Source organism: Heterodontus francisci, chromosome 8 (assembly GCF_036365525.1).
Source record: "Heterodontus francisci isolate sHetFra1 chromosome 8, sHetFra1.hap1, whole genome shotgun sequence".
Lineage (NCBI taxonomy): Eukaryota > Metazoa > Chordata > Chondrichthyes > Heterodontiformes > Heterodontidae > Heterodontus > Heterodontus francisci.
This window is the reverse complement of record NC_090378.1, coordinates 92,451,380-92,475,804: the sequence shown is the minus strand read 5'-3', so window position 1 is coordinate 92,475,804 and position 24,425 is coordinate 92,451,380. Positions and strand designations below refer to the sequence as shown.

Here is a 24,425-nt window from a genome sequence, read left to right as displayed (position 1 = left end):
AATATCTGTGCAATAAAAGTCACAGATACTAACAAAACGACTGACCACATTATCAACCTCATTACCAACTGCACAAGTCCTGCTCATAAATAGTAATCGCATTGAAAGCACAGCCCGTAACGTAAAGCCCAGCCAGCACGTATTTTGAAACTGCAGCAAAACATCCAAGTGAAAACACGGTTCTCTAGTCGCGTCTCTGATGAGGCTTACGCAAACGGACAATATTTGCATGATCTTGAGACCTTGCACTTATATGAATTATAAACCAGATTACAGTTCTACATGCGCATGAGACTGCTATTTGGTTGAGCAGCCACGTCAACAATGGCCCAAAAAAAAGAACTTCCTTTTATGTGGTGTCATGCATTCACATCACCCAGTTCTATCGCACAAACATTACTTCCCCCTCCTCTCACCACACCCCAACCCCATGAGCTCCTGCCTATATATCAGTAAGATGTGAGAGAAGCAGGAAACATCAGAAGAAACGTGTACAGAACAGTGAATGAAGCAGTATCACCCAAGACAAGTCAATCAGCCAGAGATGCCTGAACTCATGCTCCCCCTGAACACTTCAACCAAGCTGAAAGAAGTCAACAACAGTAGTACTATTGGAACTGAAGTGACAGAGAAAAGGAAAGCAAAGAATCTGTAAGCATTATCAACTTACTATTACTCTAAGGATCCTCTAAATTACAACAATTACTAAGTAGATTTGTATTATGCAACACGACTGGCTTCCCTCTCCCGAATGTACTTTAACATTAAACAGGCACATTTTCAAATAAATAACATATATCGTTTGCTCTTTTTCTTCAACATATTTGTAAGCAAACCAAGTAATGATTGGATCCAGATACCATTAAAAAAAAAACAGGTGTAATGTTTTTGAACAAATATTTCTCCTATACATTGGGAATTACTTTGCTTATTGATAAAATTACAAGCTGCAGAAAGGCAGATGTAGATTATAATGCAAATTAGAGTTGTACTTCCCGATAAATACCTTGCTGTTTTTTATGCTAGTCAAAATATGTAAATATTACTCTTTCAACTAAGATCTAAAATTGAAAATTAATGCAAATTACTTGAAGACAAAGACATCAGCAGAGCTCAAAATGACTTTGGTAAAGAGGACTTTATCTAGAAAGCATAGTCTGTTTGCATTAGTCTATCAATATTTCAGGCCATTTCAGCAACACATCTGCAGAGGTCACCTTGTTCCATTTCACCTAAAACTATACTTTCTTCATGTGGCTTACTTCTAACTGTTCTCGAGGTAACTTACTGCTATTTAGCTGTATTACATTTTTGTTTTTGAAAAGCATATGAACTTTATATATGAGTAAAGCAAGTCTGAAAGAAGCAAATTCCAATTAACATTTCTTAAACAGATTGTTCTTATTCCAGTGATTGTAGTTTATTTAATTATAAGATCTGCCTTTGACAATACTGACAGTTGTTTTTTTAAATGTTGCTCAGAGCCAAGGACCTGAAGACTCGTCTGTTTTCCATTCTACTGAACTCCGATTCTCAACATCCATCGATAAATTTTGTACCCAATATGTCAGCGAAACTGAACCTGTCCATTGGGTAAGTTTTTCCTCTTTCATTCCTTTGAACACTGAATTCTCTTTGACAGATATTTGCTCTAATGTTAAGCATTATAAAATTGAATCTGTGCAATGTAAGAGAGTGTAGACTGAGTATTTCATTATTGTAGGAGCAAAAATTTATGCCACCAGAGAAATAAACATTTCAGAATCAAACTCACTTAAATGGATGAGTTCAACACTCCAGTGTTCTTAAAATAATTTTGTCCAAATTATTTATTATCTTGCTAATATAAGAAAGAGAAAAATTACCTATTTTAAACAAGTGAAAGGTTTCTTTGAATTTAAGAATGAAATATTCTAAATCATTCCATTTTTCTTTTGACAGCCTCACTCTTGAGGAAGCAATGCAATGGTCCAAGTCTTTGGATGTACTCCTGGCTGATCCATGTAAGTGATATTTCTTATTTCAAGGTTTGATGTTTGCTGCCAATGACATGTTTTGGGCTTTTTTTCTTTAATAATACAGTAAATAATCATTGCTATCTTCTCTTCCTCTAGGTGGCCTTGCTGCGTTCAGAGCTTTCCTCAAATCAGAGTTTAGTGAGGAGAACATTGACTTCTGGCTAGTTTGTGAGGACTACAAGAAGACCAAGTCTTCTGCAAAATTAGGCTCCAAGGCTCAGCATATTTACACAGAATTCATACAGAGTGATGCCCCAAAGCAAGTGAGTGTCTTTCTTTTCATCAACAGACTTAATATCTGGTCTGACCTGCATAAATAAAGATAGCAGAACCAACGCATTCTTTTAGATGTCACATAAGTCCTTCGTGGGTGCGTTCATACTGGGTCCCTTCAAGCATTTGCAGCAGTATCGTAACTAAGTATATTCCAATTATAAAACTTAGGATCATAGAACAATTCAGTATACTGCATTCACCAATGGACACAGCTGATGTAAGCCAATGTGGAGTAGATCTGACACCAATCTGAGCTCAACAGTTTGAATGTGGCATAGCCTAAAAAATAGATTTGGCTTAGATTATATTTATCGCACCGGGAATGCTGAGAACTGCTCTGACAGCATAAACCCTAACATCCAATAGAAAAACTTCCTCACACTAGAATAACAAGTCTTTTGTCCAAACTCTGTTTTGCAGAACTGAAATGACTGATTGTCAGACCTCAAATTAGTCTTCAAGGTTCAAGGCTATAGACAGTTTTTAATGAAATGGGGAGATTCAGCAGTTATACTGAACAGATGGACATTGGGGAGGTCGACTTATCCTCCAGTGATGTCTAATGATTACATCTGAGTTTTGCTCAGGGTATAGAGTGAACTATCTTCGACCAGAAAAATAATTAATTTAACATCCAATGCTGCAAAGAGGGAAAATAGAGAGCAATATATTCAACTGGTGTCCTTTTCTATTTATAGGTCAACATTGATGGTAACACAAGAGACTTGGTCAGCAAAAGTATTCTACTGCCAACCCCTGCTTCTTTTGAGGGGGCCCAGAAAATTATCTTCAGTCTGATGGAGAAAGACTCTTACCCCAGGTTCCTAAAATCTGATGCCTACTTAAACCTGATAAACAAGGTACAGGGCAACAACAGCAATAGTTAAATGAAGAGTTCTGCCCCAAAAACAAGGCAATCAAAGTATGGAACTTCAATTTTGTATTGCTCATTCTGAGTGCACCACAAGACTGCATAGAGCTAGAGACATGGATCTGCCAGGAAGCAGAAAATAAAACCTGAAACTCAATATCAAATGAACAATGACTCAGTACGTGACACAGTTAAGATAATTCAGAAGAAGGGCAAGGAGTACGGCCCACCATCAGGGACAAATACAGTTCCCAATGCTGTGACATATGTGTATAATTGCAAGACCTCTCACCATTATCAAGACCATTGTTTTTTCTTCACAAGAAGAATTACATAGAGAACTTGTGACAAATTTGATTCAGTAGAGAGGCAGAATATTTTTGTACAGTGGAGTATGAACTGATCTCTCTTAATAATGCTGACTGGATCTTAAAGATAAACTGAAAACATTTCCTTTGACAGTTGCAACATAAGCTATGCGGAACAGTTTTATCAGATGTTTGTGTACGCTTCCCAATTCTGAACATCTTGGTTGCTTTGCACAATGCTCCATTTCCAATTTTATCTAATATTCTGATGCAGAAAGAACATGTGGTGAACAGATTAGAGTATTTATTTATTATTGCTATTTTTTTCTAATATTAAGTGGAACGTTCTGAACTTAGCATTATAATGATGGCACTAGAAAGACTGTGCGTCATAAATAGACTGTGCTAAATTCACTGCTGTAGTTAATGGCAGTGTCTGTCCTCAGTTCATTACAAGCACTTTGGTGTTTTGGTAGCCTGGAGCTTTTCACCAGCAAAGACAAAGGGAAGTGATGGAAAGGCTGAAGCCATACAATGCACTGATGTTAACTACCAGAATACATGAACTGTTACCACAATAACTGTGCATGCAAGATGGCTTCTGCAGGGACCATCATTAATATCATGTATGATTGCTGAGAATGAAAGATAGTTGCAATTGCTTGAATAAACCTAGATTTTAGCCATTTCAAAAGTGCAGAGCAGAAAGTCATTTACATGGAACTTTCATTTGTGAAACTCTTTTAAAATATCTTTAATAGCATCTTTAACCTGGTAAGACATCCCGAGATGTTTCAAAGGAGCATAATCAGACAAAAATTAACACTGAGTCAAAGAAGAACAGGCAGCCAAACGTTTGGTCAAAGGGACTTACAGCCACCAAGTCTGTCCTCCCTCTGGCAATGTATTGGTTATATGATGATGTCATCAACTACACAAGAATATAATGATGAGTGAGTCGTAGGCTATGGTTTAAAAGCCAAATATTCCAGATGACACAGTTTCCTTATCATCAAATGTCCTATTAGATCAGATAGATTTTCTGGCAAGGCAATTGTTCCAGCAATATTACCAAAGAACATTTTGTATGGATTGATTACACAACTTTTGGTACATCCTGGCATTTTATTCATTCTAATTGCTGATGCTCATGAATAGGCAATAAAATATTTCCTTTTGCAATGAAACTGGAAAGACTATTCATTCTTCGTCCAATCTCACCTGTATTGTTATTTAACAAAGTTATTTTTTCAGCAGGGGATTTGTATTACTACTTGTTCCTTTTATATGTGAACTGTTGTAAGTCTCACAGGACTACAAGTAATATCCAAAGAAAATGTGGGGCTTCTTTAAACAATTATTGCAATAGCCACATTTAAACACACCTCACTCTGTCGGGCTACCCACAACTCCCTTGTCATGTGTGACATGGCATCACTTCTTCCGGTGACCTTCACTTACAGCTTCTTAGGGTGGTCTCTTCTTAAGGTGGTCCCACATTCCACAACAGCATTAAGGAGTAGAAGCTCCCGCGAGGTATTTGATGGGTTCAAACTATGTGCAGTTATTTTATACCATTTTAGATCCTTCCTTTCCAGGTTGGCAGACTGTATTGGCCAGCGTGATGTCTGTAGTTGGTCAATGATATCGTTCACACTGAAGAATTAATGATCATCAGGTAATCAAAGAGCATGACTTGAGTTATAATCAATAAATGACTTATGGGAATGAACAATATTCAGCAAATGGGATATAATACTGACTATAAATAATAATGTTGATCATATCTTTTCATCTAGTCACTGCGGTAGACGTGATGGGGCAAATGGCCTCCTTCTGTGCTGTAACAATTCAGTAATTAGTTCACTAATTTTGCTAAATATTAAATGAAAATAAAAAATGTGGCCTAGTACTTGACTCTTTCCTGTACTGTATGTTATTTTAACTACCCCCACTTCTGTTTCTTCAGTGTGGGATTCTGTGCCCTTAAAGCACAATATGACCACTGCTAGACATTATTATCCCATCGGTATAGGCTACAGATCACAGGCTTTAGCAATGATGAGACTAAAGACTATTGGGCTTCCTTTGTACCACTGCATGGCAGGGGTCTCCATCTCTTCTCCATGCCACGCTTTTAATCAGAACAGCTGCCAGGAACTGCATGCATGATGCCAACCCGTTCCATGTGCAAAACATATTAACAATAAAAAGAGTGTAACGTAATACACCATGATGTAGTCAATGTACAGCATTCTGTAAAACAGAAATTAAAGCATATTTTTAAAACTGTTAACTCTTTATCTATTAATGTAACCATATGCAGGAAAGCATGCCTGCAATGATTATATTTGGGATTAACATGTGGTTATCTCCTCCAATAAAGGGGATAGGTACTTTTTGATTTTATTGTAAAACTGCAGATTTCTAAATTGCACACACACATGAACGGAAACTATTTCTCATAAAAGTACACAAATTGCTTCTTCGGAGAGCTACCCCAGACACGATGAGCCAAATGGTCTCCTTCTATGCTGTAACAATTCTGTGATTCTGTGAAATACTAAGTTAGGTTTTGGGCTGGATTCTCATAAAAGTAATCCAGTGTCAGGAAATAATACAGCAGGATGTTTTTGCATTTCTTGTGATTAGCAAATTAAAATGATAAGATCATGTCTGATCATTTTTGCTCGGTTAATGTGACATCCAGAACAGCAAGGTTAAGAAGAATTACTCACCTTCTGTTAGTGCTCATACATAGTGCTTCAGAACACCTAATGGTGCAATCACTATTGCAATTTATTGTACAAGTTACTAAGACTCCATCCCAGAAAGGTGTAAGCAGCTTGTGACTGGTTAATTGTTCAAAGAACATAGAGAAATGCAGCAGATAACTGATAACTGGAGAGGACTGTTTACACTGTGTTTGTACACGAGACCATGGGCTGAATTTTCACTTTGGGGGCAGGAAACAGGAGCCGGGACTGTTTCCAGGTCCTGAACACGTCAGGGGCAAACAGTCACTGGTTGGAATTTTGACAAAGGCGCCCCTTAATTGGCATGGAGACAGTTACCATGTTCAATTTAGGGGGCAGACTCCTGAAGCTCGAGGACCAATCAGAGGCCTTCCAGCTTCAGTGAGCACCTGGCTGCAGTAAAGGGTAAGTAACTGAGAGAGTGCTTCAACATGAAGGTGCCCTCTCAGCAACATTTTTCAGAATTTATTTTAAAAAAATACAGGCTACTACTGTGGGGGCAATCCTCTACAGAACGACCTTTGGCTGTACCTCCACCCAGGCAAGCAGGGAGGGCCTCCAGGCCTTGCTGGGTCCCAACCCCAAAGTGGCCGACGCTGGAAACGGGGTCAGGAAACTGGCACGCCGGCCCGTGCTGGTATCTTTGGGCCCCATCCACCTCTGTTCCTGACTTCGGCAGGGCCTGAAAATCTGCCCCATTAATGTAACACCACCTCTTTTAATTGTCAAATTAGTGGGAGCCACTTCCATGGACTTGCATTCCTATAAGTCTCACTGCTATAAACATTTCCCATTTTAAAAAGCTGCAATTTTTTATCAGTTACAATCAGGATATGAACTCCCACTGGTGCTTTGCATTAATGCCAGAGATGTGGTCAATTGCCCAAACATTTCCATATTGCCACAGGTATTTCATCATTATCTACAGTAACTAGGATTATTTCCTGCATTCTCCCCCCTTTCCTGTTCGTATATTTTTGTACTTATCTCGATGAGGGATATTAGTGTTAGAATACTTACCCACTTGTTCCACATGGTGTCAGCATCAAGCACTTTGAGATCTGGCATAAAACTGATGTTAAAGTTCGGACAATTTAAATATCACTCTCTTATTCAAACGGCCTGACAAAAGTTTCTGTGGATGCACCACCTTCCTTAATATCGGAGATCTTTGCCTTTGCTTTCTGCCTTGCCCAGATCTGACAGTCACCCCTGATCAGTAAGTTGCATTTTGGGAGTTTATAAAGGATTCCCATTGTGGCTTCAGTCAACATTTGGGCACTGATACACTCTGTTCTTTTAGAAGCTACACCAATATCAGCTGCAAAACTCGTCAGCTAATGACTGGTAAAAGGTATTCCCACATTCCTATCAACAGAATATTAATTCATTGTAAATCTGTGACAGATCTGACAACAATGCAGACGCCACAACATTTCGTGAGAAAGCAGAATGTTTCAGATAGACTAGTCTAAAAATAGTTTGAGTAATGCATCATCTGGACAGATGCATAACACACTGAGAACTGTAAGAGAATGGCTGTTAGTGCTAAAAATAACTGATATAAACAGACCATTAACATTCAGAACTAAATATTGATTGTTTTAATTGAATAAATATTGAAAGTGTCATCATGTTCTATTACAGAAAACGAGGGAGAATAAGCAGATTCATTTGGGATGAAATTGGTATATTGATATATTGGTAATAAATAACTTAATTGGTTTTTGAGGGAAATTGCCCTGAGCACTATTTTAAGAAACGTACTAACCTGGATAAAATAAACAGTTGACAGCTTTGTTAGAATAGAGGGAGTTCATGTAAATGCATTATTAATGCTGCATTGCATGATTTTAACCTCACAGTAGTTAAGTTTCTTTTATTTGTTCTTACGATGCAAACATTGCTGGCAAGAACAGCATTTATTGCCCATCCTTAATTGCCCTTGAGCAGGTGTTGGTGAGCCACCTAGAACTGAATGAGTTGCTAGACCATTTCAAAGGGCAGTTAAGAGCCAACAGCATTGCTGTGGGTCTGAAGTCACAGATAGGCCAGACCAGGTAAGGATGGCAGATTTCTTTCTCTAAAGGACATTAGTGAACCACAGGAGTTATTACGACAATTAAGTAGCTGCCTAACTATTATTAATGAAAGTGGTACTTTATTTCAGATTTATTAATTGTATCTAAATTCCCCCAGCTGCCCTGGTGGGATTTGAACTCATGTCACCAGATCATTTATCCAGGTCTCCAGATTACTAGTCCAGTAACATTACAACAATGCTACCATTCCCCAGATGTGAGGCACAAATTCATTTGGGAGCACGGGTGCTGGTGAGGGTGTAGAACCCAGAAGTTGGGGGATTCCCCACACACTGGGCTGGATTTTACCAAGCCCATGATGTCGGGCTCCGTGGCTGGGGGGAGATGAGGGGTGGGAGGCAGAATACAGGTCTGGCAGCGGCCCACCACAGAGGCCAACATCAGGAGGGGCCGGCCTGATCCTCCTAGCGGCAGCGAGGCTCCGTGGCAGTAACACCCCACCCCTCCACCCCCCAGCTGCTGGGGTATGGGAACTGAATCTAAACGTTTAAATAAATGAATTGAATAAATTTAAATAAACAGACCTGAAATCTTCTGGGCTGTCCGGGGAAAGCCGGGGTGACACTGGTGGGGACGGGGGAGGAGGTAAGATTTTCAGTTCGTGGCGGGGTGGGGGAATGGGGTGAAATAAACGTGAGGGGCATAGGGGTGGTGGGAAGGGGTAAACTTTAAACTTTGTACAGTCTTGGTGGGGGGGGGGGAAGGTCAGATTGAAAAGGTGAGTGTTTGCGGGGGGAAGGGCAAATACTTAATGTAATTGTTATTGGGGGAGTGGGAAAGGGGCGTTAGAAATTTATTTGATAAATTTTGTAGTGGGGGGGGGATGTATCTTTAAAAATTTAAATATGCCGGCCGGGCTGGCTGCCCTTTAAAAATAGCGATAGCGCCTGCGGAGAGGCAGCTGACGCCATTACTGGCAATGGACAGCCCGCCCCCTCCATGTGACTGAGGGTGGCGGGCCACCCGGCTATTTAAATGGGCTGCTGCGTGGGAGATCGCGGCGGATCTCTGGACTGCGGCACGCACATGCAGGCTGCCATTGTTGAGCTCCCCAATGACATCACCGAATGGTTCCCCAACCAATAACCAGCCTGACTGACAGGCCTGACTTCCAGTCAGGCAGGAGCCGTCCACAGGAGGCCGCAGGAAAAGGTAGGTCCATACGCTGGTGGAGGAGTGGGGTCCGATCCGCGGGGTGGGAGGTGCCGATCTCAGGAGGGAAGATCCGATCCCGGGGTCCGGGGTGGGGTGTGAGGTGTTGCGGGAGGTCAGAGGTCTTGGTGGGGAGAGGTCGGAGGCTACACAGTGTGGATCAAAGGCCGGGGAGGAGGAGGTGGAGGTTGTGGGGGATTAGAGGTCTCAGTGGGGAGAGATCGGATGGCAATCAGAGGGGTCAAGTGCGTGGAGGAGGGTATCTGATCGCAGGGGTTTGGACAGGGAGGCATGCTGGACCCAGCAGGTAAAAGGAAAGGCTCTTGCCTCCAGATCCAGCTGTCCCTCAATTTGCTTTAGCTGGCAGTTTTCCTGAGGCCCAGGATACCTGGCCATCCAGCGATAAATTTCAAATGGTGAATACAAGTGAGGCACGCAGCCTCATTTTAATATTCTAAAGTCCCAACCCATCTCCTTGAAGTAATTTGATCTCCTGCCCTCTGTATCACTTCTGTTAAAACCTGAAGTGGGTGTATTGGAGGTGGGTTGGAGTTAGGATTCAGACTTTTAACACTTTTACCTCACCACCTGACCCAAACCTACTCATCGATCGGGTTAGAAATCCCCCCACATTGGCCCAGAAATTCCGATTGAAGCCAAGGTAGAACCCCGTATAAGTGGATGCAGCAAAACAGATGGAACATGGTTCTGCTGTTGTTTTCCACCACACCATTTTCCGAGTGGGGAGGGCAAGGGGTGGGTCTCCTACCCCATGCCCCTCCCCTCCCTGATCAAGCTCCTGGTCGTGATGTCGCACTGGGGCCTGCAGAGAGACCCGAAGCTTTTACTGGGGAAGGTAGTCAACAATCAACAATCAATACCAGAGGGGATCAATCATATTCTGAAAGAGGCACACTTGCTGCCCAGGGAGCATCATAATGGAGTAGGAGACATTTCATTAAGGGAATGGCTCTGTTCTGATAATCCGTTAAGACCCTGGCTTCTTATACCACCCCCCCCCCCCCCCCCACCCCCCCACCTCCCCCTTGCAGGTGTTATGCACCCTTCCCATGGAAACAACTCTATCCCTGGGATTCAGAATAGGTTCTCCATTCTGAAGCCAGAGTGGGCAGGGGTTCTGCTCCACTGCATTTGCACCAACAAAGCAGAATCCCAGAATTTCAGGACCACAGGGCATGAATTCAACGAACTCTCATGAACTGTGTAAAATTTTGGTGAGATTACATTTGAAATATTGCGTCCTGTCCTGGTCACCAACGTTACATAAAGATAAAGGCATCAGAAAAAGATAGAAGAAATGCAGCAACAATTATATTCATCTTAAAGCAATGAACTATGATGCAAAATTTTGATGCTTGATTGGCACCCCATCCACAACATTCACTCCCTCCACCACCGACACACAGTGATAGCAGAGTATCATCTACAGCAACTTCAGCAACACACCAAGGCTCCTTAGACAGCACCTTCCAAACCCACGCCTCTACCAATTAGAAGGACAAGGGCAGCAAATGCATGGGAACACCACCACCTGCAAGTTCCCCTCCAAGTCACACACCATCCTGACTTGGAACTATATCGCCGTTCCTTCACTGTTGCTGGGTCAAAACTCCCTTCCTAACAGCGCTGTGGGTGTACCTACCTCACATGGACTGCAGCAGTTCAAGAAGGCAGCTCACCATCTTTTTCAAGGGCAATTAGGGACGGGAAATAAATGCTGGCCTAGCCAGCGATGCCCACAACCCATGAATGAATAAAAAAAAATCAGAGAAATTGTCAAGGAAACTATTGGAGTGTTATAAAGAAGTTCCTTGAATTAAACACAATTAAAAGTGAACAAAATCTCTAATTGCAAGTTGACAGTTTATAGAAAATTGTGTTTGATTTAAAGCATTGGAAAAACCTTTCTCATTTTATTTTTGCAAATGTCTATATAAGTGTTATATTACAAGTTATCTTCCAGATGATATCTTTATGATGAAGAGTGTGCACTGCTCAACTGGCTCTGCTTTCACTAAACACAAAAACATTTGACAAACACTTTTCATTAAGACAATCACCTTTATAAACACTAATTCAGCCTCAACTGGAGTATTGTGTTGAATTCAGGGCACCGCACTTTAGGAAGGGTGTGACGGTATTGGAGAGGATATAGAGAAGATTTACGAGAATGGATCCAGGGATGAGAGACTTCAGAAACGAGGATAGATTGGCGAAGCTGGGACAATTCTCCTTAGAGAAGGGAAGGTTGAGAAGAGATTTGATAGAGGTGTTCAAAATCATGAGAGATCTAGACAGAGTAGATAGAGAGTAACAGTTCCCATTGGCAGAAGGATCGAGAACCAAAGAACACCAATTTAAGATGATTGGCAAAAGAACCAGATGTGACATGAGGAAAAACTTTTTTACACAACGAGTGGTTAGGATCTGGAATGCACTGCCTGAGAGTGTGATGGAGGCAGGTTCAATCGGAGCCTTCAAAAGAGAATTGGATAATTATCTGAAGAGAAAAAATTTGCAGGGCTACAGGGAAAAGGCGGGGAGTGGGACAAGGTGAGTTGCTCTTGCAGAGAGCTGGCACAGACATGATGGGCCAAATGGTTTCCTTCTGTGCTGTAACCATTCTATATGATTCCATGAGTCTAGATTCTTCAAGGACTAAATACTTCATATTTAGAGCTGTCAACTTGGCAAAATATGACCTATGAAGCACAAAGCATGCTCATGGTTGGAGAATTCAACAAATAAGTGGAGCTGATTTCTGATTCAACAAAAGCCAAAGGGATATGGACTTGGGGTCAAGGTGGATTAGATAATAAGTGACCTGTTGTAAACTTGAATATGAGCTGCAATGATGAACTGAACGAGGTGAACTGAATGGCCTTTTCTTTTTTGTATCTTCATAACAAGCATAAGGCTTCCAGAAGCTTTCCCACATTTTCTTTTGACTACACTATCTCTGAAACCATCCAGCTGATCTTCAGCAACTGATATAGCCACAGAAATCAGGCTTCCTTTCAAAATTGGTAATGATTGGATCAAACCTAAACTGGTTGTCATCAATAGTTTTGACTTTATTGCGGCAGTTTCTTTATGAATAAAGTTTTCCCAGCCGGGGAAGTTTCTCCATGTATCTTTTTGTTACTAAGTTGGAAAAAATGTAACAAGAACATTGGGCTGAATTTTATAAGCTCACCGCCGTTCTCTTGAAAGAGACATGTGTGCCGCTGAGACCCCGCGATATTTCACGTGGGTGTTCATTTAAATGGAGGGGCGGAATGGCCAACCCTGATGATGTAGAGAGGGCGGTTGCTCCACCCGGCAATGGCATCCGATGCCACTGTGCAGGCACCGGCGCCATTTTTAAAGGGCTTCAGGCCCTTCAGTCTCATTTATTTTTAAAGATCCTGTTTAAAGAAAAACTGCAGAATATTTTTACTCTTACTTTGATTCCCCTCACTCAGCAAACCCCCCCCCCCCACTGACTCTTTATTTAATAACTTGACATATCCCCCAAAAAAACACCTTTTGATATTCTGAACTCCCCCGACTTCAGCACCTTTGACCCTCAACCCCTTCCCGCAACCAATAACAATAGTTCTTCCTGTGCCGCCCACCCCCACAAGCCCTGAGAATTTCACTCTTCCCCCCCTTCTCACCAGTGTCGCACCTCCGATCTCCGAACCGAGATCCGACAACACGGGAGTTCTGGCCACCGGCTGGAATATCGGCATGGGACAGGATTCAGGTCAAGTTGTTATTTTGCATTTATTTTAATTCATTTTAATATTTAAATGAAGGTCCCGTCACTGAACAGTGGGGGGAGGGCCCCACCGAGGCCTCGCCACTGCCGGTAAAATGTGGCGAGGCCTTCCTGTGACTGGGGTCATGGCGGGCCCAACAAATCCACACTGCTATTTATGCTCCACACGAGCCTCCTCCCATCCTACTTCATGGAAGTATTTTCCGGGTCCCCCCACAATGACCCCTTTACTTCTCTTTAGACTTTCCCATCACTTCTATACGCCAATTCCTGCTCTCTGCCAATGATGCTCTATAGCCAGCCATGATTGATTCATTATCTGACTAACTTCCCTGAAGGGAAATATTTCATATCCACCAGTATGTCCTTTTATCGTCTCAGAAAAGGTCAAGAACTTACTATGTGTGGAATCACAGCCACAACCTTTTTATTTAAAACCATTTCGTACTAGTATAAACATATTATAATACTTAGGCCATCTCTACTTAAGTCTTTTATGCAATTAACTATATTAAGTTGTCAAAACTTTATAGAATTTTACAGGACTTTAAAAAATATCTGCCCAAACTTTCTTTCATCAAAATGTATTGGCTTTAATGTTCAGGACCTTGTATCAATAATCTTAAAGTCTGTCTTGTGGCTTCTTCCCTAACAACGTTCTGAAGTAACCTCACCACCCTCTATGTTTTTATATCACATATTTATTCAAATTAGCTCTTTGTTCAAGAGATGCCATCTCCGGCCGTTGCAATATTGTGCATCATGGAAAAGAAAGCAGCCAATTGGATTGTACACGGACTGATCATTCATACTGCTTAATTGTGTAAATAGGCTATTTATGATTTCAGCTAGTGTGACAAGGGGAGAGGGAGAGAGGCTACCATTGGCTCAGAGTTCCCAAACACAGCAGGAGGTAAATCGACCAGAGTTCCCACTCCTTTGCAGGAGCAACAGGCAAGAACAGGATCAGGTTTTAGCCATGTTGTTCTCTCATTGTAAAACAACTGGCCTATATTTAGTGCTATGCTCAGTCATGACGAGTAGTCATTTGGGAAAAGTGCCAGAGGGCTGTTGACATTCATGCAAATGCACGAATATCATTCCTCTATTTGTGATTGGCATTTATGTAGAAAGCATGCCAATTTTCTCTCTCCCTTTTCTCCCCCATCCATTCCTGAGGTGTAGCTTATGAACTCCTATCAACAGCAGTATTTCTCATATGGCATTACTCCTTGCAGAGAAAGAAACAACCGATAACTGTCATTGACACTATTTTCCTGCTTTGTAAAGGGGTCAGGTTTATACAGAAACACACAGAATTCACAGTTTAGGAACAAATGGTCTATGCCAACAGGACATTCTGCCCAACAAATCCACACTGCTGTTTATGCTCCACACAAGCCTCTTACCATCCTATTTCATCTAATATTATCAGCAAATGCTTCTATTCCTTTCTCCCTTATGCACTTATCTAGCTTCCCCCACAAATGCATAATTTACTTTCTTTTTTTTTTAAGGGATTGAGGTTTCGCTTTTCAGCCTGCACCCCCAACTGATGAAGTATGACATACATCAGGTCCCACTATTTAGAGACCCTGTCCCTCCTACACCAATGGCCATAGTTGGGGCAGGTGGAGGTTTTGCCACCAATAGGTCAATAAACCCTTTGTAACTGGATGCCAGACTAATTTCCAGCCATTCTTTCTTTTTATTTTGTTGGCAGGATTTTCAGGTAGTGCAGGCAAGGGTGTTAAGAGTCAACAAAGTAGAGTGGGACTCCATTACAAAGTTGCATGTACATGTTTCATGTACTTATCTCACTTCCCCTTAAATGCACCTATGCTTTTCACTTCAACTACTTCTTGTGGTAGCAGGTACCCCATTCTCACCACTCATGGGATAATTAAGTTCCTCATGATGTTCAAAAGATCAGTCCCAAAATAAATCATTCATGTTCAAGACCCCCAGTAACTATAGCAATAAACCACTGTATTCCCAATCTGAAAATCAAGAGATCGATTTTAACTTTTGGGCGCCCATCTGTCCCAGTGCAGAAGAGGTCCTTGCAATTTTGAGGCCCCGGACTCATTTAAATTTGGCAGGTGAATTGAGAGTCACTAAACAGGTATCCTGATGCAGGTCTCCAGTTTGAGACCTCAAAGTCGAGCAAGGTATGGTGTGCTTGGAGATGCGGTTGCAGAGGGTGGGGGTCCTGCGATGGCAGTGGGCCAGATTATCTTTGTGGGCCCTGGAAGTGCACTCCTCAGGACTTTCTCAAGGGCCAGCTCCAGACTGGAGTTGGATGAATTTTCCAGGTCGCCAACAGTCAGGCTGCAACAGGATGGCTAGCTGGCGCCTGCAGCTCAATGTTATTACGTAGATCAGTCCCCAAACTGTACTTTTCTCCTGGGTTCCTGGAGATATCCCAAGAGGATTGTCAACCCTCCATAGAGGATGTGAAGGGTTCATTTACTCCCCGTCATGGGGAAATAATGTTGCACCTTAGTAAATGCAGTCACACCACTGGCTTAAACTATTTACATAAGGACCAATTCTACTAGCTACTTGATGATCTGACATCAAATCAAGCAGCAGGGGCTTTAATGGATCTATAAGGCAAAATTGCTCTTTCAACACAAGAATGGAAGGAAGCCACCTTTTCTTACAATTAATGAATCACTAACAAAATCTCATTCACACAGAACGTGTGTCCCTGTAATTTTGTTACTGAAAGATGAAAAGAGTTGCATTTATATAGTGCCTTTCTTGACCTCAGGACATGCGGATGCACTTTACAGCCAATTAATGTGTATCTTTAGATGCAATCACTGTTGTGATGTAGGAAATATGGCAGCCAAATTGTGCACAGCAAGGTCCCACAAACAGCAACAAGATAAACGATCAGGCAATTTGTTCTAGTAGAAAAACCATACAAAATTACGGCACAGAAGGAGGCCATTCAGCCCATCATGTCTGTGCCAGCTGAAAAAAACTAGCCACCCAATCTAATCCCATCTTCCAGCACCTGGTCCATAGCCTTGCCGGTTAAAGCACTTCAGGTGCATGTCCAGGTACCTTTTAAAAGAATTGAGGGTTTCTGCCTTCACCACCATTCCTGGCAGTGAATTCCAGACACCCACCACCCTCTGGGTGAAAATGTTTTTCCTCTAATGCTTCTAGCAATCACCTTAAATCTGTGCTCCCTGGTAATTGACCTCTCCACAAGGGTAAACAGGTCCTTCCTGTCTACTCTATCTAGGCCCCTCATAATGTTGTATACCCCTATTAAGTCACCCCTCAGCCTCCTCTGTTCTAAGGAAAACAACCCTAGCCGATTCAATCTCTCCTCCAAGCTGCAACTTTCAAGCCCTGGCAACATTCTTGTAAATCTCCTCTGTACTCTCTCCAGAGCAATTATGTCTTTTCTGTAATGTGGTGACCAGAACAGTACACAATACTCCAGCTGTGGCCTAACCAGTCTTTTATACAGTTCCAGCTTTACATCCCTGCTTTTGAATTCTATACCTCGGCCAATAAAGAAAAGCATTCCATGTGCCTTCTTCACCACTCTATCTACCTGTCCTGCCACCTTCCGGGACCTGTGGGCATGCATTCCCAGGTCTCTCACTTCTTCTACCCCTCTCAATTTCTTTGCGTTTATTGTGTATTCGCTTGCTTTATTTGCCCTCCCCAATGGCATTACCTCACACTTCTCTGGATTGAATTCCATTTGCCACTTTTCTGTCCACTCAACCAAACCATTGATACCTTTCTGGAGCCTATACCTATCCTCTTCATTATCAACTACACTGCCAATCAACAGATGAGGTCTCGGCTTAACATCTCATCCCAAAGTCGACAGCTCCAACCGTGCAGTGTTCCCTCAGTATTGCAATGGAATGTCAGCCTGGATTATGTGGACATTAATCACAGTGGCTAGCACTGCAGCCTCACAGCTCCAGCGACCCGGGTTCGATTCTGGGTACTGCCTGTGTGGAGTTTGCAAGTTCTCCCTGTGACCGCGTGGGTTTCTGCTGGGTGCTCCGGTTTCCTCCCACAGCCAAAGATTTGCAGGTTGATAGGTAAATTGGCCATTGTAAATTGCCCCTAGTGTAGGTACGTGGTAGGAGAATTGTGGGGATGTGGTAGGGAATATGGGATTAATGTAGGATTAGTATAAAATGGGTGGTTGATGGTCAGCACAGACTTGGTGGGCCGAAGGGCCTGTTCCAGTGCTGTATCTCTAATTAAAAAAAAACAGGGTAAACATCTATCTGCTGATTGTGCAATGAAGAATCTTGGACTAAAGTGATTGAAGCTCACTGAAAAAGGAAAGACATGAGAGTAACTGGATGGACTCATTGAATATTGATTCAATTGTTTCTGAGCTACCTTTGCAGTGACTTTTACCAGCCAAGATGAACTTAGACCGTAAATAATAAAATAGCTCAAAATCCAACGTAAATTACATTGCTGCTCAAAATCCCATGCAGCACTGGCTGGTGGTAAACGCCTGAAAGACTGCTCTAGCTTACAAAGATTCAGCTGCTAACTATTGAAAAATTCACACATAATGAACCAGAACACTGGCACCTCAAGTTTTGATTTGATCTTTTAACATTCTCTTAAAAAACTGAAAATACGTAAGTGAAGAAGTACCTCTGCAGGACAGAAACATGGCAAAGGCAGTTTGGTTCTTGCTCTTTAAAAAAGAAAAGTATTTTAAATGGACTGGTGGCTCCTACTTTTTTTTGGTTGCATTGCATTTAGTACCGAAGGTATGTGCAATATCATATGATTCATAGCTAATATGCCTAAAGGTGAGTAGCCTACTTTGTTCCTGTCCAGAGCGTAAAAGAATTTGGCACAGGATGGGTCACATCTTTAAAAGAATGCACATAATTTTTAATGCTTTCACATTACCACTAATCTCATTTCCTTTGGCTGTTTATTGACACAATGCTTGCTTTCTCTTAATGAGCCAAAAATACAGTTTGTGTCCTTGGTTACTGTTGTCATGCAATCCAAATCTTGCTTTGCCTGAGGCAGCCTGAACAGAGTATTGCTGAGGTTCATACGTCAACACTGTACTAAATAAGGAAGGGTTCCCTGTCCATTATCTTAGAACTGGTTCTAACTTGTAATTAAACAGCAAATCACCCTTCACAACAGGTACAGCTAATCCACGCCCACTAGCTAAATGTCAGCCTCTGTGTATATATAGAGAAGCAGAAGAGGAGAAAGGGCAGATGCTAATAGCTCTTGGCAAAGAGAGCAACTGAAGTGTAATCGTAGAAATTGGGCTGCAGCTTTTGGTGAGGAAGAAAATGCAAAGTGGCCTGATCCTGCTTATACAACAGAAACATTCTCCAAGCAAGAGAGAATACCAGAGCTACGAGAAACAAGACAAAATGCCAGCAAACATAAAGGAACACAGCTTGTAAGTAATAAATAACCTATTAAGCCTCAAAGTAGTGATTACGCAGACTGCCATAAAGCTGCTTGTCGTACAGCTGTCTTGGGAAAATGCATAAGATTTTGAGGGATTTTTGCATGCTGTGAAAAATCTTCTGTATTTGCAAAACTCTGTATTTGCAAGTCTCTTATCCAGAGACTCCAGCTGGAAAGGGTGCCATGTGAGCAGAGGATTGGGCTTGGCTGTGATTCTGCTATCATCCAACAGCCTGCTGACATGCAATGACAAGACTCACACAAATAATGGCCACTTGGCTGAGATATCAGAAGGCAACTGGCTTGTGTGAGGCATAAACACCAGCACAGCCTGTTTCTGTGCTGTAAATACTTGGTAACAGTAACCCAGCAAAGGAGAGAGCATCCCCGAGAGAAGGGGAAGAGGGAGGGGGTAAGGTGAGGAGGAGCAGGGCAATGGTGGGTGGGTGGTGGGCTGGCTTTGAAAAATATGTAAAACTGGGCAGTCAAAGATATCGCTGCCAGTCTAAAAATGTAGAATCCTACAACACAATAAATTAGTCCAGTATTTTGCCAACATTGTTACAACAGTGAAAAAAATAACATAAATTGCTTAACTAAAAAGACAACCCAAAGATGATTGCTACAATAAGACTCCTTAGCACTAGGTTTAAAGTTAATTGCAGGGAATAGGCAGATATTACATTGCACGGTCCTTGGAATCAACATTGTGATTTTTGTTCTGCCTATTTTCTCATTCTTCTGTGAGGGGACATTATGGAGTAACTGTTGCTCGTAAAGTTGAGCTGGGAATTAATAAGCTTGTAAAGTAACAGTTAATGCTGCAAAACTAATTCAAACACAATGCCAAGCTACTTCCAGTGTTTTTTTCCTGCATATTCTTAATGTTAATAACTTTCTTTTGCAGTATTAAAGGGCTGAAGAACCGATGTTCGTACCTTTTACATCATCAGAAGGCAACCACTGTGGCAGTTAAATCAGGAGCAACAAAACTAACTTTGAAGTAAGTTACTGTGATTATCTGTATTTTAGTGCTAGTTTATTTAAAGTGTGATAACTATCCCTTTGCATATTTGTAACCTTTTCTCAAGCATGAACATTTATATTTATTTTATTTTTATTTTTTCCACAGTCCCTCCCGTAAAGAAGTAATGAAGTGGGCTGAATCTCTGGAAAACCTGCTGGCTCATAGATGTAAGCAGCTTGTACATCTATCTATCCCTTTCTTACCCAAAATGTAACAAGAAGCTATGAATTCCTGTTAAAAATTTCCAAATGGAAAAGATGACCATTAAAAATCAATGTCCAGATAAAAGACCTCAATGGCTTTATAAAGGATTGCAATCTAGTTCAATCTAAATAGTACAAATGTTGTTATAGAATGGCCAAAGTCTCTTAAATACTGGATTTTAATTTGATTGAATTGTCTAATTTACATATATACTGCTTAAAGATAACTGAATTGAAAAATTTATATAATTGGCTGCAATCTGTGCAATTTCTACAAATACAAGAAGCCCAGGCTGTTTAGTTTTTAGTCTAACCAACAACATGATTGATTTGAAAGCAGTTGCCGATGAACGACCCCTCACAGCCCTGCCTTCCTTTTGTGCATGCCTTCCATTAAGAGAAATGATTTGACTTAATAAAGATTAATCAAAGTCCTAATAATACATTAAGGGACATGATATTAATGTCAACATTTTTGACATTATGAATAATAACATTATTCTCCATTCCATAGTAACACCATAGCATTGCATGTCTTGTTGCACATGTCAAAATTGCAGTTAACTGTAGAAAATGGAAAGGCAGCATTAATCTATAGTATAGACTCAATACTGCAATAATCCAAGGTAATAGGATAAAGCTTCAGTAGTATAAAAGGCTAATGGTGTTAATGAAGATTTTTTGGCGTAATATCATGACTGTGACAACGGAGTAATGTTGTATCAGTAAGTAATGTCTTATTTTCCTTTATTCTCTCCAGATGGCCTGATTGCTTTTAAAACTTTCCTCAAATCAGAGTACAATGATGAGAACATTGAGTTCTGGCTGGCATGTGAGGACTACAAAAAAATTAAGTCACCTACAAAACAAGCCTCCAAAGCAAAGAAGATCTTCTCAGATTTCATTGAAACAATGTCTCCTAAAGAGGTAATTATTGAGCTTTTCCCCTTATCTTTCAACAGGCTTTACTTTATTGAAAACTGGTAAAACAAGATGTTTAAGGAATCAATTATAACAATGGAATGCACAGTAGTATTGGCTCCATGTGTCACATGCATGTTATTGAGCCACACTGACCGAGAAGGTCCTAGATTCAATCTGTGGTGCACAAAGAGTTCACTGATCTCAATGGGGAAATACAATGGGGGCACCCCCTTTGATCTGAGTTTCCCTTAGCATCAGAGAATGAATAATTACCGTAGTGAAGACTAAACAGTTCAATGTTACTTGATGATGTACAGCAATCACTAATGAGTACTATGATTTTTTTTTAAAACAAAAGATCAATTTGGATTACTACACCAAAGACACGATCACTAAAAATCTTCAACATCCAACCTACTCGTGCTTTGAGGCTGCACAGAAGAAGATCTATGGTCTGATGGAGAATAACTGCTACATCAGGTTCCTTCAGTCAAATATCTACCAGAACATACTCAACAACAGTCATGACCATCACCAAACATGAATGTCATTATTCTTCCAAAGCAGATCAGAAGCTGGTCTCTTATCGAGATATCGTTGCTTGAAGCTTATAGCTGATGGGACATGGAAAGGAAAGTCCAAGACTAAGAGTTAGAAAGTATGGCAGTGAGACTCAAGAAAGACTTGCCAAAATCTGAGAAGAGAAAAGTGATAATGCACCATGGTGGGCAGAAGGCTCAATTCCCTTCCATTATGCTGAGCCTCAAGTCTCGGCACAGTGCTGCAGGGGGCTAATAAGCAGAGCCAAGTATCTCCCCACGGAGTAGAAGGGAACAACAGAAGGTGGTGAGTCTCCTGACCAACAGAAGTTTTAGCAGAGGTTTGGAATCCCACCATGAAGTTTGAGAAGCAAGCCTGGGAGAAAGAGGGAATCAGGTAGCACAGAAAGTTAGAGAAGGGAGAGGGCGCATGTTGTATTAGCAGGGTACCTGCATTCAAAGTGCATTAACACACTGAGAATGCCATTCTTGCATCAGTGTAGAGGATCTGTATACTTACACAGCTAGAGATGTCAATTTTGTAACATATTCACCTGGCCGTGGAGAATGTAAAACCTGCATCTGAAATCTCTTATAAGATCGGATTTGTGCTATTAAATACATAGTTGGGTAGTCAGATCTAAAATAATCAACCAGGTGCCTGTGCTTTCACACTCCTACTGCTGGGTGAAAATGTTTTAGGGGCTGGCTCTTACAAAGGAAAGGGTTAACTGTCCTGAGTTGCAGTTATATTGATCCTGTATAATGCAACACTGTAGATCACCTAAGTTCAATGCTAAACTTGATTCTTTGTGTAACTAAAGATTGATTGATTGGTTTTTCACTTCCAGTATTCATTTTGATATCATACAAAGTGATACAAACCAATCAATCCTGGAGCCAGAAGAAGATTTTTAATTACTATAAAAATCAGTAATGAAAATGAGAACGTTGTGTGATGAGCCACAAAATCCAATGTGTAAATTGTGCCTTCATGCTTCTTTGCACAAGGCAACCCATCCTACATGATAGACAAGCAATTTCTGAATACTGAACCAAACTTCGCATCTTGAAGAGGGGTTTAAATTATTCAGAGGTGTGATTTATAATCTAAGAAAATGCAATTGCTGGAATTCTGCTCTACTTTGTATTATGAACATTTGTTTTCCAATCAACTCACATCTGTAAAGATTCTATTTTTGTGTGGTACTGATGAAAGTCACAAATAAAGTTATTTGAATTGCATTCAATGGTGCACACATTTTGATTTTTGATTTAGAGATACAGCACTGAAACAGGCCCTTCGGCCCACTGAGTCTGTGCCGACCATTAACCACCCATTTATACTAATCCTACACTGATCCCATATTCCTACCACATCCTCACCTGTCCCTATATATTTCCCTACCACCTACCTATACTAGGGGCAATTTATAATGGCCAATTTACCTATCAACCTGCAAGTCTTTTGGCTGTGGGAGGAAACCGGAGCACCTGGAGAAAACCCACGCAGACACAGGGAGAACTTGCAAACTCCACACAGGCAGTACCCAGAATTGAACCCGGGTCGCTGGAGCTGTGAGGCTGCGGTGCTAACCACTGCGCCACTGTGCCGCCTTCTTGTCTTTTTACAGTTGACATAGGCACTGCACAGTACCCTAGTTCTCTGATAAGCTTGTGATACAATAATTTATTGCAAGATAATAATACAAAAAATTGTGGGAAAACTTGGTCCTAACTTCACTAAAACAGATTATCTGGTCATTTATCAAGTTGCTATTTGTGGGATTTTGCTGTGTGCAAATTAACAGCTACATTTCCTATATTACAATAGTGACTACACTTCAAAAGTCCTTCATTGGTCTGTAAAGTGCCTTTGTGTTGTTAAAGGTGCTATATAAATGCAAGTCTTTTTTTTCTATCATTAAAAAGATCCATACAGAGATTTCAAATTGCCCAGGTGCTCCGAAGATGCCCCCCACCCCATCTACTTTCATAATGCAACTTCATACTAAGCTAGAGCCTTGTTTTATCAAGTATGGAATCAGACAGGCATGAGATGGCCTCTCACAGGAGGTGCCAGGTACCTTTCATTTGGTTGCACATCTGAAATGTGTTCACATTAATGCAACATTGATAGTGTAACTGCAAGTGAAAAGAAGGTGCCATAATGTATGGAGATGGTTGTAGTAGATTCTAGATACTTTAGTTAGATACTTAAATGTTATAGATTTGGAGAGATATATTATGCTGCTTGATATCACTAGCAATGCAACTCGGAGCACACATGCAGGGAGAAATCCCTATTTTTTATTCCCTCCATTGATTTCTCTTTTCCTGTTCTCTCTCAAGGTGCTGATTTATGTCAGAGTCCAGAGACTTAGGGTTAGCCCCATTTCACAGCATAGCAGGGAGGGAGTGAAGGACATTACAGCCAAATGAAAAGCTGAAAAAAAATTTTTTTTTAGTTCTGTTTTTACCTGACAGCAACAGTTCAAGAATGGACAATTGAAACCCACAAGATAAAGGGACAGTGACTGCATGGATATGAAATTGGCTAAGAGACAGAAAGCAGAGAACAATGTTGAAGGAAATGTTTCAGACTATAGGGTTGTGTGCAGTGGTATCCCCCAAGAGTTAATGTTGGGACCAATGCTCTTTTGGATATATATTTACGACCTGGACTTGAGTATACATGGCAAAATTACCAAGTGTGCAAATGATCCAAATCTTAGAAATGTAGCAAACAGTGAGGGGGATGGTAACAGACTTCAGAGGACGTAGAAAGACTGGTGAACTGGGAAGACACAAGGCAAATGAAATTAAACGCAGAGAAGTGTGAAGTGATTCATTTTAATAGGAAGAATGAGGAGGGGCAATATAAACTAAATGGTACAATTTTAAATGGTGTGTAGGAACAGAGAGACCTGGGGATGTGCTTACACAAATCTTTGTAGGTGACAGCACAGGTTGAGAAAGCTGTTAAAAAGGCATGTGGGATCCTAGACTTTATA

At 41.1% G+C, this 24,425-nt stretch overlaps 1 protein-coding gene, 1 long non-coding RNA gene and 1 pseudogene across 2 annotated transcripts in view; 2 read left to right on the top strand and 1 right to left on the bottom strand.

Moving 5' to 3' along the window:
• Positions 1-24,425, bottom strand: part of LOC137373019 (uncharacterized) — a 241,285-nt gene that overhangs the window by 150,882 nt on the left and 65,978 nt on the right. The gene's annotated exons all lie outside the window — the stretch shown is intronic.
• Positions 310-4,660, top strand: LOC137373017 (regulator of G-protein signaling 8-like; annotated as a pseudogene).
• LOC137373016 (regulator of G-protein signaling 21-like) lies at positions 18,504-22,656 on the top strand. The gene is made up of 5 exons (XM_068037727.1): positions 18,504-18,707; positions 19,626-19,721; positions 19,851-19,912; positions 20,709-20,875; positions 21,231-22,656. The coding sequence occupies exons 1-5, from the start codon at positions 18,595-18,597 to the stop codon at positions 21,414-21,416; spliced, it is 624 nt and encodes a 207-aa protein (XP_067893828.1). The 5' UTR covers positions 18,504-18,594; the 3' UTR covers positions 21,417-22,656.